The following is a 19,515-nucleotide window of genomic DNA, read 5'->3' as shown; positions in this document are numbered from 1 at the left end:
ACTGATTACATTTCATAATACGGTGTTATATGTACGAAACTAATTTTGTAAAATCAGTATCGCACAGCACAACAAAATTAAATGGTCAGGAGCCCAGTTAAACGTCATTGTCTCTGTCACTCACTCACTCATCCTTACCTCACTTTACCGGTGCTTTGGCAAACTCCTTCCCAGCGCGCGACACCTTCGTTACACTCTCGGTATAGCTTTGAGAGCTCCGCGAACGGGATATCGCTGTGAGGAGCTTGGTGCTTCGGCTCTAAGTAACGCGTGCTACATGTTACGACTATCCGCTGAGATGACAACGTCGCTGTTTAGAGCTTTCACATAGCAGTAAGCATGTTTACACGATCGGGCCAGTAAACCGGTCATTTATACTGACAAACTTTGGGAGCAATGCACACAAGTGAGGCGTTTCGTTAAACTATTCTTCTTCATATGTCAGTAAGTGTATTTCCTTACATCTGAACCTGTTAACCGATGCACTGTACTGACATATTGCACCCGTTCGTCAAGGGCATATTGACTATTCGTGTCAGTCATGTTAGTTTATAGTTTGGCTCGTGAATCTGGGATGCCTCTGAAAGGTTTGTCAAGGAAATAACTTGATTCGGATGAAACGTAAAGTACCTGAAATGCTAATACAGAAAGCATTGTATCTAGGTTGCCCTGTTATCATGAAAACATAAAAGCAAGAAGATCGATGAAACAGGAGGTGTAACAGTTCCAAGGGAAGTAACTCTTGTACTGGGGGCTGTCAAACCGATTTACTTGCTTTCTTACGTGGGCACTTATTGAGGAAAAGAGGAAAAATTACTTATAGACATACTGTGTTTTCATTGTAGAGCTAGGTTACCTGTAGATTAAAAACCGCTAAATTTAATTTGGAACCAAACACGACTCCCAGATCTTTCCAAATTCAGCCTAAAAGGGTAACAGAGAATTTCATTAATTCCAGTAATCAGGAAAAACTAATTGATGAATATTAACATGTTTAAAATGTTTAAAATCAGGACAAAGAAAGTATCAATTTATTGAGTGAATTTTCCTTGTGTAGTCAAGTTTTTTTAAGACACCCAGAGTTCATAGGTGGTCCTGCTTGAACGAGGCGAAAATGTTCACTATGTTTACATTCCATGTTCTATTTAGCCATATTGAACTATAGAGGAAGTATGCTTAACAGTCTGTTGCCCATGTAGGTCTGGTATTATAATTAGCTTACGGTAGTGTAAAACTGAGACATATAATCCTTGTATTGAAGCAAATCATTGCTAGATTGATTTGACTCTACTTCATTAAAATTTAGCTTGCAGATGACACAGTCTACAACTTTTGACACTCACCAGAATTATGTAAATTTCTTCCTGGTCAAGTAAGATCAGCTTATACTAGTAAATATAGTGAGACAAGTATATACTGAAAATGCCATAGTACATTTTAGGCAAGAAAATTCAAAACATTTTTGCTCAGACTGTAAAGTCATGTTTGGCATCTTGAATCAACCTTGCAAGGGCTTCCAATTTGTTCAAGTTAAGACACAATTTGTCGTTCCAATTAAAAGCCAAAGATAATCCTTATCACTTTCTTTTTCTTACAGGAATGTATTCAAAACAGATTTTTACGCCTCTGTGGCGCCATCTCTGCCTGCAAGGAAGTCGCAGAGCAGCAGCTTTACATCCACAAGTCACATTATCTCAGTGTGCCGTCTCTATGACAACTGACACCACTGTCCAAGGCAACACATATGCAGAAGAAACGCCAGTCGATTCCCAAACTAAGAGAGGTGGCTTCAATTTTATAAAAGCAACAAAGTCATCGTGGGATCTAACACCACATATTACAAAAAGTACAATTGAAGACCTAGAACTGATGTTCACAAAGGTGTTGTTTTCACATGAAATGTCGCTAGTTTTGGCTAGACTCAATGAACTCAGAAGACAGGGCTATGTCCAGGTCGAAACGCTTGGCTCCGGAAACTTTAGTCTGTTTGAAGATAGACTACTAAATGGAATTTCGTATTTGAGTGTTTCGGACACAGTTAGCTGTCTGCTGCCTCTTGTAGAAATGTATGAAACTGATACACCTGTGATAGAAGCATTGGGGCAGAAGGTTCTTCAGAGTATACAGATCTGTCCTCTCCCTTCCCTCATCAAGGTTGTGTCTCATCTTCAGAACCATCAGGAAAGCCCACTTCGCAAGGAGATCGTCCAAAACGCTGCCATCAGGCTTGGTGAACAGTGGGAGGACATTACCAAACCGTCTCTCCTCTTGTCCTTGATGTATGCTGGGTACTCCATCAAGGCAACTGATGACCTGGCTCTCACACTGGTGCAGAACATGGGCGCAAAACACTTAAGTCGAATTCTGTTTATTTTGGCTAAGAAACAACGTCGAAATGAGCCCTTGATTCGATCTGTGGTGAAACAGTTGAATAAACAGAAACAAGATATGAATACGTTGAATCTTAAAGACTTTGCTAAACTTTTCTATGCTTGTAGCCGCCTTAATGTGTATGACACTGAGTTGTTACAGAGTATTACTGCCAACACTACCAGCACTCTACAGCCAGAGTCACTCACCCTGCTGTCAATCTTACGCTCACTGTCCGAGCTTCAGTGGAAAGATGACACTCTCCTGGATGGACTCACTGAACTCTTAGAGAAAGGGTTAGTGGAACTGTCTGCAATGGACAAAGCTAAGGTGGTCATATCTATTGCCAGATTGAACTACGTCAGTCCACAGACAGTCAGGCTGGTGAAGGCCATCTTGTCGTCTAACCTGGCATCTGTCAGAGATGAAGATCCCACACAGTGGCTTGACCTTGTCTGGTCTCTGGCAATCCTCAACATGGCTGACAGTGCTATGATTGTGACAGTCCTTGACTCAAGCTTTATGGAGTATTTTCCAGGTTGGTAGAATCTGTTCCACGATGGTATTTTAGATTAATTTGGCTAATCTTTATTGGACTCAAAGAGTAACAGTTTTGTCTACCAAAGGCCAAAGAAAATAATAGTCTTGGTTCTCAGGCACCACCTGGCTCAACTTAAACTCTGCTGCACGTTTTGTTTTTATTTCCATTTTCAAAAAATTAAATAAATCTTGAATATTCCGCATCTCGAACACACAACCCTGGCAGTGAAATGCAACAATACTTTAGAACAACATGATTTTGCCGATTTTATTGTAAACAAATTTTGGTTACTACCGCACACACTATATTTTCGAAAGCTATTGCCTGAAAACAAATTCTTTTATGTTTTTAAGCCTAATGGGGATTCCAGGATAGAACTGGTCCTCAGCAACCTATGAAAAACAAACAAATAGCAAATATAAGGAAATGTTTGGCTTCTTGATATTTTTTTCTCCAAAAGGTGATTATAAAATGGGAAATAGAATGAGTATTTCATGATTCATTTACCCATGTTTGTTGCAGTTGAAGACACATACCGCAAGTGGTGGACGGACATGAAGCTGATGAACATCAACACAACAGCCCAGCTGGAGACACCAGGCTATGACGGCCCTCTGCTTCCACCTCAAGATCAGCCTAAGACGACAGAGGTACATTTAATAACCTGTGAGCTGTTTGTTTTTTTGTTTAATGCCACACTCAGCATTATTCCAACGGTATGATGGCCGCCTGCTGGGAACCTATTGTAACCTGGAATCCCCACGGGCCCACCATCATCATCATCATCATCATCATCATCATCATCATTAATGACATTATCGTTGTCTTCAACATCATTGTCATACTTTCCTAGGGCCCACCATTATCATCATCATCATTAATCAGCATTAGAAACTAACAGTTTCCGTCCACTAGACCTTATAATGATAACATATAGCAAAACCCTTAAAAATGGCAATTTTCTACTAGTCCTTATGATACCTTTACCATTGGGCAGTTTGGCAAGGACTATAGGACGAGTGCCAGTTTTTAACCCTGTTAATGACATTATGGTTGTCTTCAACATCATTGTCATTCTTTCCTAGGGCCCACCACTATCATCATCTTCATCATCATAATCATTAATGACATTATTGTTGTCTTCAACATCATTGTCATAGGTTCCCTAGAATCTCTTAGTGCCATGAGACTGAACATGCTATGGATGATGGGTTTTTTAGCCTCATGGAATATTCATGGTATTGCTGACTGCAGCTTTTAGGACTTTCTCACTCGTTTGGTACAGAATAGGTCAAATGACTGTCACAAATGATCATTGCCTCTACAGTTGATCTCCAGATTGTCTGGACCATAAGTCAATGGCTGTATTGTTGATAAAACCTCCTTTACTCACTTTGTCATCAGTGTATGTGTTGAGGATTAATGCACATTCTGTCTAAAGGTTAATAGTTGCTGCTGTTATGACATGTACATTCCTAGTCAGTCCATGCACTGTTTGGGGGTACAGATGGCCAAATCATCTCAGTGCCACAACTCAATGGGCAGAGTTGCATCCCTTGGGCACACTAAAACCTATGATTGTGGGTTTGAATCCTGGGTCACCCTGATTATGTTTTTTAGGTCTGACAGCTGGTCAGCACCATACCCGTGCTCGTGGGTTTCACCGAAGTGGTAAACATCTGAGACCTGCATCACTTTGGGCTTTCCTCCCACATTAAGCTGACTCACTGCGATATAACTGTAATACTGTTAAAAGTGGCGTTAAACCCAACTCACTCACTCACTTAACATCAACTTACTCACTCACTCATGCATTGTTTTTAAGTCACTTTAGTGGTGCTAGAATACTATGATTCTAACCCTATAGTTGGAATCCAATATTCACTACCATTCTAGGATCATCATCACAATACACTTGTTTCTCCATAGCCATTGAGTGCATTCTTTATTTCGAAGCAATATGAATAAACTTCAAGTGGGTCCATCGCATTTGATTGGCTACCAAGCTATTTTGTTTTTAAAAAAAAAGGCCACATCTGCTAACGGAATTCTGTTACCTGACTGGCTGATGATGGATTGGGCGGGGCTTGTGTTGCTTATTTTGTATTGTTATCTACAATTTCTTTTGTCATGTTCGTGTTAATCATTAAATAAGCAGCCAAAGTTATTATTGTTGATGTATTTATTTATAAGAATTGACTTCAATATGTTTTTGCGTTTATGGAGTACACACTCAAGCATAAGTCCACTATACATATTTACACAGTGCACAAATCAGTCTTTATGTGTATTTTCCATAAATGCAAAAATATATTTAAGTCAGTTCTTAAATAACTGACAAAATCACTCACTCATTCACCCACCCACCCACTCATGTATTGTTTGTCTTGTTTGTGACAGTTTATGAAGAAAAACAGATCAAGTGCCAAACTGATTGACAAGGCACTCTCGACAATGGTTCCTTTGGAGAAATACGTCAAGTCCAATATTTTCAGCAGCTCTGGGTATCACATAGGTTCGTATGTTGTCCATTTCATGAACTTTTCCTGCAGCACACCATTTCTTGCTGTCCCGTTTGCCAACTTTGTCTACTCAAACCCTAAGTTTGGTTTGGTTTGTTTGTTGTTTAACGCCGCACTCAGCAATATTCCAGCTGAATGACGACGGTCTGTAAATAATCGAGTCTGAGCCAGACAATCCAGTGATTGACATCATGAGCCACGCAATTGGGATACGATGACATGCATCAACCAAGTCAGCGAGCCTGACCACACGATCCCCTAAATCGCCTCTTACGACAAGCATAGTCGCCTTTTACGGCAAGCATGGGTTGCTGAAGACCTATTTTACCCCAGATCTTCACGGCTCCAGACCCAAAGTATAACACATGATGGATTGGGTTGCCAAGACAACTCACTAATGTCGTTCGTCGTACCGAAATTATGAAATTAAGAAAAGTTATGGTTCATGATACCCACAAGAGAGTGATTGTATTTACCTGACAGTGCGTCGTGTATATGTAACACAGATCATGGCAATATTTGGTAGAATTATCTGATCTTCAAATTAACTTTAATAATGACTACTGCATTAAAAACAGGCATTTCCAATTGATTCATAAACTTAAAACACTGTTTTGTAAATAATTGCCTAATTTTCAGATGCAGAATTGTTTGTTGACAAAAGTGGAACACCAAAGCCGTATGACTCGTCAGTTGATGACCCAGAGCTTCATAGGTAATATGTTATTATCTTCTGCTACACAGTGGAGCAGGCATATAGGTTTGGGCTCCTAACATCTAAATTCAATGGTGAAACCGCCATGAATACAAGGATGACATTTCGCACTGTTTGTTACGGGATAAATAAGTTCATTGTATTAAAAAAACATCATCACTGATTTATGTTTTACATAGTTATGGCCCTTGTTTGATCTTTTCAACTCTGGATACAAGGGATGAGATTTTACAAACATCATTAACACATTAAACACCCTATGTTGATGAAGTTAAAAACTGAAACATCAGGGGAAAATATGTTACAGAGTTATGGCCCTTGCCTTATGTTTTCTGGCACTGGACCCCAAAATGGGACAGATTTTTTCGAGATCTGCAATGGATAAAGCATGATATTTCATACATCATGAAGGGATAAATATAATATTTTGTGGATCAAGCTTGAAAAACATCAAAAAGTCTTGTTTTACAGAATTATCTCCCTTTGGTCTTTTGACCATGGTGCTTAGTTCTGCCAAGTTCTCAGGAACCACCACAGATGACATCTTGAATACATTAATAAATGATGAATATGTTTTTAAGTTGAAAAACACAGTCACGAATTGATATTTTACAGTTATGGAACTTATTTTATTTGTTGCACTTGCTCAAATCAAGAGCATAACTCATAAACTGTTTCATATATCTTTGTAAAAGTTTGTATACACATCACTCAGGCAAGTGGTGAAATCATGTCGACATTCTATGATTTTCAAATCCAGGGTAGGAAATATTTCAGGGTAGTTAGGACTGGTGTCTGACGTCTACACAGAAATCAAAACTACAGTAGAACATGGATATAACTAACTACAAGGGACCGGAGAAATCAGTTTGTGATATACGTAGTTCATAATATCCGTGTTTTACTGTATTTATTTAAAATTGTAAGCATGCAAGGATGGTGGGGGATATGGATGACTCTGTCTTCTTGTTCTGTATAGGTTTAGGCCTAATGAGCTGCTACCTGTTATTTGCAGGGTGTGTATCCTGGTGCAGGACTACCTGGACATGACGCTGCACGACATCGCCCCCACTGGACTCCAGGCCATGAAGGCGCGCCACCTCTCTCTGCTCGGCTACAAGGTGGTGCAGGTACACACATAGACTTGCATCTAGTCTCTGAAGACCTGTGAAGATCGGGTTAGAATAGGTCTTCCGCAACCCATGCTTGCCGTAAAATGTGACTATGCTTGTTGTAAGAGGCGACTAACGGGATCGGGTAGTCAGGCTCGCTGACTTGGTTGATGCATGTCATCGTATCCCAATTTCGTGGATCAATGCTCATGATGTCAATCACTGGATTGTCTGGTCCAGACTCGATCATTTACAGACCGCCGTCATATAGCGGAAATATTGCGATGTGTCATGTTAAACAAACAAACAAACTAGTCTCTGAAATTAACATGTATTGCCGAAAATAAAACAGTTGTTAAATTATAGTTATAAAATATAATAAAAAGGAGCCAAGAGACTATCCTTATTTGTAGTAATCTAGACTTACCAAATATTATAGACTTGCATGGGCTGTATTGGATATATTTGTTTCAGGGTCTGTATGACAGACAAGTACACACATAGAGGTCCCCATGGGGATTCTGGGTTAGAGCACTTTATTCTGGTTGTAACCCATTAGGATTCTCAGTTGGAATTGGACCCCAGCAACCTATGCTGGTTGTAAGAGGCGACTCTCAAATCATGAAAAATCATTGCGGTATTACGCACTACTGATACAGAAACGTCAGCTTTGAAATTTCATCTCTCAACCCTGTCTTTCTTAAAGATCATTGGCGGTCATAACATCTTCTGTCGTACTTCACAACTTGTTGTAATGTGTCATTCCGAATTATCATACATATTATTAGAAGCTAACAATTTTTGAAATTTTAAGTTTAAGTATCCCCTACTAAAGTGTTAAGAGTAGTATAAGATAGTGAAGAATACTTTAGTAGTTCACATCAGCAATACTGTTAATAATATAACAATATGGCTATTTAGTTGCCTAGTGGGTAAATTATTGCCTTGTCATGTTGAAGGCCCAGGTTCCATTCTCGGAATGAGTATCATGTGTGAAACCCATTTCTGGTTATAGGGCTGGAAAATTTCTAAAAATATAAAAAATGAAATAAAGTGACAGGGTCCTTTTCATGATCCTAATGTTGAATGGTAAAGATTGAAGGTATCCCTGTGTTAAGATACTGATTAAGCAGGCCGCAAGGACACATGAACATTTGATAATTATCTACAATTTATGAAAATAATTTTAGTTGATGTGTTATGATATTGGGGAGATTTATGGACCTCATTCTACAAAATCATCTACAAATATGCCACAAAGACTCAGAAACACGAACACAAATAGTATCTTAAAATACAGGCACGTGTTATTTGTTGAGCTTTTCCCCCAAACTGGTTATTGAATGTGACTTCAGGTTTCCTACACGGACTTGGCGGACAAGAACACAGTGGTGAAGACTGTACAGTACCTGCAGTCTCGCCTCAAGGAGGCAGTCGGTGCAGCATAGAGATACAGACAGGCTGAGTGATGGACAACGTGGGTCGCTATAAGCTGAACAGGCTTAGGATACAACATAATCCATTGGTTACAATTCTTGAAATATGGGTGGATGATTTATATTGTTTTAGTTTAATAAAGAGTCCCACTCAAGGTCCATTTTTCCTTTTTTTAGCTCACCTGACTGAAAGCCAAGTGAGCTTTTGTCAAGTCCCGTTTCTCCATCATCAATCGTCCATCGTAAACACTGGACCAATGAAGCTGAAACTGCTCTCAAAGGCATATTAGTTCTGTAAACTTCTCCGATATTGATAGACAGAGGAAGCAGAAATTAGGCATGTTTCTCCTTAGGATGACAACATATTTTGTTCAAATCAATTGATTTTCTGTGTTAGTTTTTACTCCTCAGTAATTATACAGAAAATATTTAAATATCAATGATGACCGTGATTATTCTTAAGTGTCTATCTTTAAATCTGTTGCCTACACATTCAGGTGAGCTACAGTGCTGTGTGACTATTTTTGTTTTTGGGTGTCAGGGGACACCGAATGAAGAATATGAAGCATCCTTTCCCCTAATGATACTTATACTTTATGGTCTGTGTTTTACAGTGGGTAGCATTGGGAATATACATCAGGGCTTCATCCTCACAATCAGTTTCCAAACATATGGCATTGAGCTACATACACCCAACTCACTCACGTATGTGCTGTAAGTACTCTAGAGATCAACTTATTTTGTCATGAGTTAACCTTAACTGATCTCCTGACCATTTCCAGTTCCGATCAAAACGTAATAGGGTCCGCCATATTTTTATTCACTGAATAGCAAGCTTGTAATAGTCAGCCTTTGAATTTCACACTAGTCTGCTAGCCCCAAGCTACTAAATTGTGCTGGGGACAAGTAAAAAAAAACAGTGATGGTATTTCTCACTCACTGGTAGTACGATTTGAAAGCTATAATCTGAAACAGATCTCAACACTTCATTTTTGCGACAAATTGAAACTGAATAAAACTGACAGAAAATGTAAACATGATAACCATTTTTTTCCCTTTCAAGCAGAACTAGCTACAAACTCTGAGGACTAGTGATATAAGGTTTCCACTGTCTTAAAAGAAACAGCGATTAGAGACTTGCAAGAAACATACAAGGACTGCCATGTTGCCTGGGAAAAGTCCTTCTTTACCTATATAGGGGACTCCATTACCATGACAAATGTTAATGGTGATGATGGATGGTTATGGAAGCTTGTCATTCTGTCATGGTGATGAGGGTGGTCAGTGGCCCAGTGGGCAGTGCTTTGCTGAGAAACACAGGTATGAACCCCAACCACATACTGGTGCACTAGGTAGGCAACAATGTTGCTGAGATGAACTGACAGACTTGTCGCTGTTGCCCCATTACTGTGTGTGTGTTTATGCAATGGTGACTGTACATTCATTACAGAATATTTATGAACTGTTTATATTTATTTGCTTGTGTTGTTGATTCAAGACCTGTTAACTGATCTCACTGACACTAATAAGAAATTGGGACACTGAGTCCAGTGCCTAGGTATATGTCTGGATCCACCTAGACTTAACTAGCTATTGCTTTGTTGAATGTTACCGGAGAGTGTACTGTATTATTTTAGGTAACGGCCAAGATTTGTTACAAATATCCGAGCGGGGGCTTGTAGCCTAGTGGTTAAAGCATTTGCATGCCACACTGAAGACCGGGTTCAATTCCCTGCAATGGTAAAATATGTGAAGCCTATTTCTGGTGTTCATTATTAGATGGGGCAATCGGGTAGCCTAGTAGTTAAAGCGTTCGCACATCACGCCGAAGACCCAGGTTCGATTTCCGACTTGGCTACAACGTGTGAAGCCCATTTCTGTGGTCCTCCGCCGTGATATTGCTGGACTATTTCTAAAAGCGGTGTAAAACCATACTCACTTAGTATGCATATCCAAGGGGTAAAAAAGAAGGTCAACAACAACCCATAAACCAACGATCTGTAAAGCTGTTTTCCACGTTCACCAGACACCATTGTGTTTACTGATAGATAAAATGTGAAGATCTGGGTTAGAATAGGTTTTCAGCTACCCATGCTTGCCGTAAAAGGCAACTATGCTTGTCGTAAGAGGCGACTAACGGCACTAAGTGCAGGACATCCATACTACACATCTGTTGATAGGGGGGCATGGGTGGCCCAGTTGTCTCGATTTGCTGTGCAGAGTTGCATCCCTTTGGGCACACCAGAAACCTATGATTGTGGGTCAGAATCCCAGTTTGCCCCGATGATTTTTCTAGGTTTGTCAGCACCATACCTGTGCTCGTTGGTTTCACCGGTGGTAAACTTCTGAGACCTGCATCACTTTCCTCCCACATTAAGCTGACACGCCATGATATGACTGGAATACTGTTAAAAGCAGTGTTAAACCCAACTCACTCACTCATTCATCTGGTTTTTTCACTTGAAGTAAAACTAAAACTGAGTTCTATGGCAATATTGAATACTATTAATACCTCCTGGCAATCAGTCACATGTGGAATAACAGTAAATTCCCTTTCAAAAGTGTTATATAGCCATGACGAAAATATTTCCATGGATAATGAGTTTGGTTTTACGCTACTTTTAGCAATATTCCAGCAATATCACAGCGCAGGAACACAAGAGATGAGCTTCACACATTGTACCCATGCGGGGAATCGAAACCAGGCCTTCAACGTGATGAGGGAACTCTTTGACCACTAGGCTACCCCACCGACCTTCCATAAATAAAATAGAATACATATATATATGGAAGATGCATTGAGAATGTTTTTTCAATATCAAAAATTTCCTGTGAACAGTTTCCGTCATTTATGCAAGATATGTTTTGCTTGAAATAATGTGTATGTGGTTACGAAGAGTTGTTATTAAACCATCTTTTTCACTCATTCATCTCTATTTTATATTTCAATTTTTTTCTTTGATGGTGATTGGGTAGCCTAGTAATGCAAGAGGCTGGAACTCTTTGCCGAGATGTGTTCCATAGCTATGTCAGGATCCACTGCTTGTGGACCCAAATTGATCCTGAAAATGATCAATCAGCACCATACTAGCACAGTACTAGCTTGCAGATACTTCTAGAATGTGTTAACATCAAAGTAAACTCATGACTGTTGTAAGTATCGGCTTTGCAATCATTTTGGAGAACGGGGCTCTGGCTAATCGTTTTTCAGATCATTGATGATGCTATGACCCATTTGTCTGGTGCAGACGTCATCAGTTACAGGTCACCATGTTCTACCTGTAAGATTGCTGAACGAAGTGTGAGTCAACATTTGACAAGTATCTCAACTGAGTGAGTAAAAGTGTTGACAAACTTTGGGCAGTGGGGACTGCAAGATACCTTACAGCAGAGCAAAAGGGACATAACTCTGCATGGTTTAACAGCACCTCATATTCCATATCTGACTATAATGTCCCTCCGTGGTCGAGTGGATAGAGCACCTGCCCAGAGAGCAGAGTTTCAGATGGCTGTCAGATCACCAGTCATAGACCGATAAAATTTCAATTAGACAGATGGTTTAACTAGTCAGACTTTTGACGGATAGAAATGCAAAGGCTTAAAAAAATAAAAGAATGGGTTCTCAGGCAGTGGTTTCTGAAAATATAGCGCAGACGGGCGGTCTCTTTTTTTCTTTCTTTTTTTTGGGGGGGGGGGGGAGGTGTTCAAACTAGTATGTAACCAATAAACAATTGTGTACAATCAACCTAGGAAAAGGGCTTCCCTACATAAATGTATTCCTTGATGAGTAAAATACTGGATTACAGTATTTGACAACTGTTGGACATGGAATATTTAAGGGTTTTTTGTTTTTTTTATAAAATGGAAATAAAAACACGCAGTGAACTTTATGATGACGCGGGCTGTGCCTGAGAACCAAGACTTTTATTTTTTTTAGCCTAAGCAAGGCGTCACACGTGTCATAATTTCATAAATTAAAAGTAAATATGGTAGTAAGGATAAGTCCTATTTACGGTATCGATTTAATAGAACAATGCACAGCTAGCGTAACCTGTAATTAAAATTCTGATCAGTGCATGTCTTTGCATCATACTCTCAGATTTACTGACTTTTGCCATTGACTTATTACATTTCTCGGGTCCAAGTAATTGACCTATGTACAGATTTGTGTGTCAAAATCACTGGCGAGGGGAGGTCAGTGGTTCGAATCCCTGGTTGCATCATACCAAAATGTTAAAGAGATGGTACTTGTTGTTACCCTGCCTGGCTCTTGGCATTGAGGATATAACACAAGGACTGGTTGGCGGTGAACCAGTATATTATGTCTGATGGGTTATCACTATTAAATGGGCATAATTCTGGACTAAAGCCGCTACATAAACAAGTAAGCATGAACGTAACTATATAAGTGCAATAATCTTGAACACATTTCACCCCACCATATGTGCTGAGCCACTACGTGAAGTATAGTAGCAAGTATTTATGCCTTAACTATTACGTCATGAAGGATATTTGTTGTTTAACGCCACACTTATATATTACTCCAACATATCATAGCAGCCTCTAAATTGTCAGGGGGCATGGGTGGCCCAGTCGTCTAAGGCGCCGCGATTCGCTGTGAAGAGTTGCGTCCCTTGGGCAAGCCAGAAACCTATGATTGTAGGTTCGAATCCCGGTTTGCCCCGATTATGTTTCTAGGTTTGTCAGCACCATACCCGTGCTAGTGGGTTTCACCGAAGTGGTAAACGTCTGAGACCTGCATCACTTTGAGCTTTCCTCCCACATTAAGCTGACACGCCGCGATATAACTGGAATACTGTTAAAAGCAGTGTTAAATCCAACTCACTCACTCATTCATCTGTTTTTTTCACTTGAAGTAAAACTAAAACTGTGAGTTCTATGGCAATATTGAATACTATTAATACCTCCTGGCAATTAGTCACATGTGGAATAACAGTAAATACCAGCCAGACAATCCAGTGATTGATTTTGTGAGCAACAAACCACACCTTCGGGGTACTATGACATGTAATCATCCAAGTCACCAAGCCTGACCACCGGATCTTCCAACCAGAATAGGGGACCTATTCTAACCCGGACCCAACGGGGTTCAAGCAAGTCGTGAAAAACAAAACAAAGGCAAGATTACTTGATACAATTTAATCACAATGTTTGTGACTCAATCCTGACAGATACTGTAGCAGTCAGTAACTGGAAATACATTGTAGCATAAAATACATATATCTGTACATGCATGCTAAAATACTTCAGTGGTCTCCCCTTACAAACAACACCCAATAGTTACAGTGCGCTTGTCGTGCAGCACTGGTCTAAACACCATCAGAATGATAGAAAAAAAACATACATATCACCTTTTTTTTAAGTTAATATGGTATTTGAGCTTTAGCTGGACAAAGCAAAATAATGTGTGCACAGGCAACTCCACAGAGACACAGAGAGAATTGTAGCAATGGAGAAACAACTTTATTCTCACATACATTCATGCAAGAAATTATAAAGACTGAAACTCATTTCTCTGAAAAATTGTTTAGATTTCAGATCACAAATTTCCTTCCTGTGAAATAATTTATTTGAAACAAAAAACATCCTACTTCTGGAAGCAGTAGTATTTGATCAGATCTGGAATGTTGCTCAAATAACTTGATAAGAAATTAAGACAATGATAAACTTTCACCAAAGAGTTAAGCAATATGATACTTTGAGACATCTGAAAATCTTGAACTTCAAGGAAACTGATCAGGTATGAAATTGCACATGATGGTTTCCTGTCACATTCACAAAATATACAGTGAAAACAATGTGATAATTAAGATTGGGACAAAAATACAGAAGTATACGTCTGTCCTTGTCTTCTTGTACCAACTAAAGACAACTGTCCTTGACATTGGAGCAGGAAAATACTGCCCTTGGGATCCATGCCTGTTAGACTCAATGATCAAAGTGTTCAGCCTCGTGTTCGGCTGAAGGTTTTTACCAAGTCCAAATTGTTGCTTGGTGTCTCTACCACCCATTCCTGCCAGGTCTAGAACTGTAACAATTTATCTGAGTGAAGCTTGTTAATTCTGGTTACGTAAGGGAGAAATCACTTGAATCTGTGGATTACGGAAGAAGAATCAATGACTGTTTGATTGGAATTCTAGAAGTTGGTGAGAAAGTAAGAAAACGTACAACTTTATGGATAACAACTTCTGGTAAGAATCTACATCGAAGCGTTGCTATATGCATTAAACCAGAAGTTGTTATCTATAAAGTTGTTTGTTTTCTTACTTACTCACCATTCACTTCTTAGAATCAATGAGCCCCGAAAGGTCGAGTTTATTTTTCTTCCAGGATCAAAAGACTCGAGTGATTTCTCGGACGTACACATTGGACCATATTAACATATCATTTCTCTATAACTTGTATAATGACCCATATTTGCATTAATTTAATTTGCTAAAATGCACATTCAGAATATCCATTGGATTCCTGGCTCAGAATCAACTGCAAGAACAATAGCTTGACGTCATCATTGTGGTGTATGATACAAGTAAAAGATTGGTCTGTTTGTTGTATAACGTCACACTCATCAATATTCCAGCTGTATACAAGAGGTGGACTAAATAATCAAGTCTGGACCAGATAAACCATGGATTATCATTATGATCACCGTCTATTCAGGACACGAGGACACACAATAAACCAAATCACCACCAGGTCATTCTAGTATCCCCTTAGGAAAGCATAGGTTGCTGGGAACCTTTCTATCCTGGAAGCCCCATGAGAACAAGTATGAGAAACAATACAAAATGATATATACACATGTAAGCATATAAATTTGACATGCAAATGAATTGTAAATAATATTTTCAGATGGTATATGCAAGACCTTCAAAATCGTTGCTAGTATTATTGACTCAAGATTTCTGAATAATGTTGAGGTTGGATCTCATAGTGAGTGAGTGAGTTGGGTTTAAAGCTGTTTTTAACAGTATTCCAGTTATATTGCAGCGTGTCAGCTTTATGTGGGAGGAAAGTAGGAAGTGATTCAAGCCTCAGACTTTTACCACTTCGGTGAAACCCACCAGCACGGGTAGGGTGCTGACAACCTAGAAACATAATCAGGGCAAACCAGGATTCGAACCCACAATCATAGGTTTCTGGCATGCCCAAGGGATGCAACTCTGCACAGCAAATTGCAACGCCTTAGATGACTGGGCCAACCGTGCCCCTTGGATCTCATAGATTGGTTTACGATATCTATCTGTGTTAATATCTGACACCACCACAGTAAATCCTGATGCCCAATATCAATGAAGGTGTCCTCCGAACTTCACACAGAGGTATTGTATCGGTGTTAAAGGTCTAGGCCCTGTTCCACAAAACGATCGTAGCGCGAAGGTGATCATAACTCCCACAACACCGAATTAATAGTCGTGTGATAAGATCGCTTTGTGGTACGATAGCCTGATTTAAATGAGATTGTGTTTTACGTATCGTGTCGTGTATCAAGCGAATCAAAATGTATCGATACAGCCCTACACAGTTCCATCTTACTTCTACAATATGGTTCCCTTAAGTATAGACTAACATCTAGTCTCTGAAATGATATCTTTCACAGAAAAAAAAGTTATCTTAATACAATACAATGAAAAGAAGCAGTCCAGAGACTCTTCATTTTCACTGAACAGTAATCGGCTGAAACTGCAGTAATCTAGACTTGCCAACTATTATAGACTTGCACAGGCTGTATCGGATATATCTGTTTCAGGGTCTGTATGACACACTACACAAAGTATTGCAAGAAAACATACAAAACACTGTTCATGATTATGCTGTTTTATCAACCAACTAAACAATGTGTACGTAATTTCAGATGAAAGTGCTATAAATGGTACGCATAATAGCAAGTATATACAACAATATATCAAATAATGACATCAATGTACAGCCTTCGAAATTCACGCTTTTCCGAGACTATCAAATTGTTCTCAGTAAGAATCCAATGATGGTAGTCCCCATTGGCTAGTGGCATTTGAGGTGATTCTTAACCAGTTCTCAATGCTTCAATTTTTCACAAATTGAAGCTGAAACGCGTTCAAGTTGGACTAGCTACAAACTGAGGACTGGTGAAATACTGTTTACACTGGTCCTCTGGACTAGTCTAAAAAAGACAAATTTCGAAGGCTGCATGTAGCTTTTCTAGCAAAGGACAAATGACTTCATAAGATTACACTGCAGTTATAACATTGCTGCAGCCATACCAATGCGAATAACATCAAATTTGGAAGTCGCTCTCGGGCCTTGTGCATATGAAGGAACTAGTCAAACTGGGAAATCCGGACACAATCTATACTGGAAAACATCACTACTTCAACTTGTTAAAGCTCCTGAACTCTGAACCTTTCTGCATAGAGGAAGCTGGCACTGGGGAATCAATGAATGCATACAATGTTGCCAAGCTAATGGACATTTGATTTTGACAAGGTTACGATTCGAGTACTCCACAGCCACATCAAAATAACACAAACACCCTGAAAGGAAATTTCAGTCCATTTTCTGGTTTTGAGATATTGGGAGGGAAGCATTAACAAAATACAGTACAGTTCATTGAGTCAGGGATACAAATGAATCTGAAACATTTACTTGCCCGAAGAGTTATCACATAAGGATCACAAACGTATGCCTGCTAAATTAAGGCATGATTAGTCAAGCAGGTTATGGGAAGCAGAGCTGACTTCATTAACCAGTGTCGACGTCCCTTTAAATAGATCTATGAACATGACTAGATTATTCTGACCTATGCAGACCTTGTTGTACATGGTCAGTATGATACTCATAGTTTGTTGTTTAACTTGCACTCAGAAATATTCCAGCTATATGATGGCGGTCTGTAAATATTCGAGTCTGGACCATACAATATGTGATTGACATCATGAATATCGATCTACACATTTGGGATAAGATGATATGCATAAACCAAGTCAGCGAGCCTGACCACTTGATCAGGCTCTTACGACAAGCATGGGTGGCTGAAGATCAATTCTAACCAGGGGATACCCATAGTGAACTGTAGATTAATATCAGCATGATAGAGAAATGTTTACCACCTTGGTGAAACCCCCAAAACATGGGTTCAATACCAACAGACCAAAGTGCCTCAAATCTAAGGGACACAACTCTGGACAACAAATTACCTGCTTAGATAAGGAGTTATTCCCCTTGACATGTTACCATTATTCAGTGCAAAGAACATCATACCAGAGACCATATACCAGTATATGGTCTCTGTTTGTACTATTTTCCTGCTACTTTTGAGTGAGTTTATGCACATGATAACATCGTCTTAGATAAAGAGTTACTTCCCCTTGACTAAAGATACCACGATTCAGGTATGTAATAAATTATTACAGCACTAGTTTCACATACAGGGAATGTAACAAATGTCAATAAATATTTTGATCAAAGCTTGTTGCATAATCAGATAAACCAATCCACATATCACTGTAAAAAAACACAGGAATGTCACTATGACAATGCAACATGTAAATGGTTAATCAGAAGAAGAAATCGTGTGATTTAACCACCTGTTGCTTGTCCTTGTGGAATGTTGATGGGAGTACATTATTTGATGCATAGCAATAAACTGCATCAAGACAGGGCTTCAGGTGAAATGGAATCCTTAGGGGTCAACCTATAGAAACTTCCAATTCGAGAGTAGTCCAATATAGTTAAAATTAAAACAAAACAACACTGAATATGTTCTCCAACATGTTCATTTTATCATCAGTTGCCTTTGATTTAAATTTGAGATATAGATATACCGTATTCGACGTAATAAGCACCCCGCTCTAATAAGCGCCCACGGTGATATTTGCTAATGAACAATCCCAATTAGCACCACTTCCGTTTGATCAATGTACACAAGACTTATTTATCCGTGTATAATACGCACTTGTGTGTTATATGTACCCTTAATTGTGGGCAATTAAATTCTGGAAAAATATATTTGTCGTACATAAACATTTCAGGTTGTCAGCATAAACCACGAAATTTATCTTTCAACTTCTTTTTTTTCACCATAATGATATTCTAATAAGAGCCCCCTATTTCTAATTTTGAGAGCGCACTGGGTGCTTATTATGTCGAATACAGTATTGTATTGTATGCACATTGTTATTATTATTCCACAACAATTGATCAGATTTTAGAAAAACAAGCTTTCTTAGAAATAAGGGTCAGATGGAATTAACAGTAAACAACACCCCTGGCAGCCTGAAGCACTGCCTTGATAAATCTTGGTCCCAAGAAGATGACATTTTTTTTTAATGAAGGTACACATGGACGACATCAAACAACTTGCATTGCCATGACAACAGGTTATGATGCACAAACAAACAAAGTACATAAAAGGAATGCTGTATAAAACATGAAAAGCATTTTAAAAACTTCTTCCTTCTGTGATCCTGAAATTAACCTTTAGTATGTTCTTCGGTGAAATACATGTAAATTTCACTAAACTAATTATAAAATACAAATATAGAAAGTGTAAAAATAAATCTTTCAGGTCACCAACCATGGACCATGGTCACAAAGCTTCGAGGTTTTCTTCCATATGTATTACAAGTACTTCCTAAAGCTTTGATAACATTTGCATACTTCCTTTTTTCAAGCATATGAAAATCATGTGTGCATATTCCACGCTGAAAAAACTTCAGACTGCTCGTTGAGCAGCAAGTTTCTCTATTCAATAATCTGGATATAAATCTGATATTTGTGGGTATGCATATAATACATAATATGATTAATATCATATAGT

At 38.9% G+C, this 19,515-nt stretch overlaps 1 protein-coding gene across 2 annotated transcripts; it reads left to right on the top strand.

Moving 5' to 3' along the window:
* The first annotated feature begins 308 nt into the window (after positions 1-308).
* On the top strand, positions 309-8,851 carry LOC124135946 (FAST kinase domain-containing protein 4-like). 2 transcript variants are annotated; one of them, XM_048382068.1, is made up of 7 exons: positions 309-406; positions 1,598-2,908; positions 3,434-3,561; positions 5,312-5,426; positions 6,073-6,148; positions 7,164-7,278; positions 8,616-8,851. In XM_048382068.1, exons 1-7 carry the CDS (start codon positions 397-399, stop codon positions 8,706-8,708), a joined length of 1,848 nt encoding a protein of 615 aa, XP_048238025.1. In that variant the 5' UTR covers positions 309-396; the 3' UTR covers positions 8,709-8,851. The 2 variants fall into 2 exon arrangements, with proteins under 2 accessions (XP_048238025.1, XP_046357612.2); XM_046501656.2 differs by having other exon boundaries at positions 309-444.
* Positions 8,852-19,515: the final 10,664 nt, after the last annotated feature.

The sequence above is a fragment of the Haliotis rufescens genome, unplaced genomic scaffold (assembly GCF_023055435.1).
Source record: "Haliotis rufescens isolate VD_foot unplaced genomic scaffold, xgHalRufe1.0.p SCAF_4, whole genome shotgun sequence".
NCBI lineage: Eukaryota > Metazoa > Mollusca > Gastropoda > Lepetellida > Haliotidae > Haliotis > Haliotis rufescens.
This window is presented reverse-complemented; position numbering and strand designations above follow the sequence as displayed.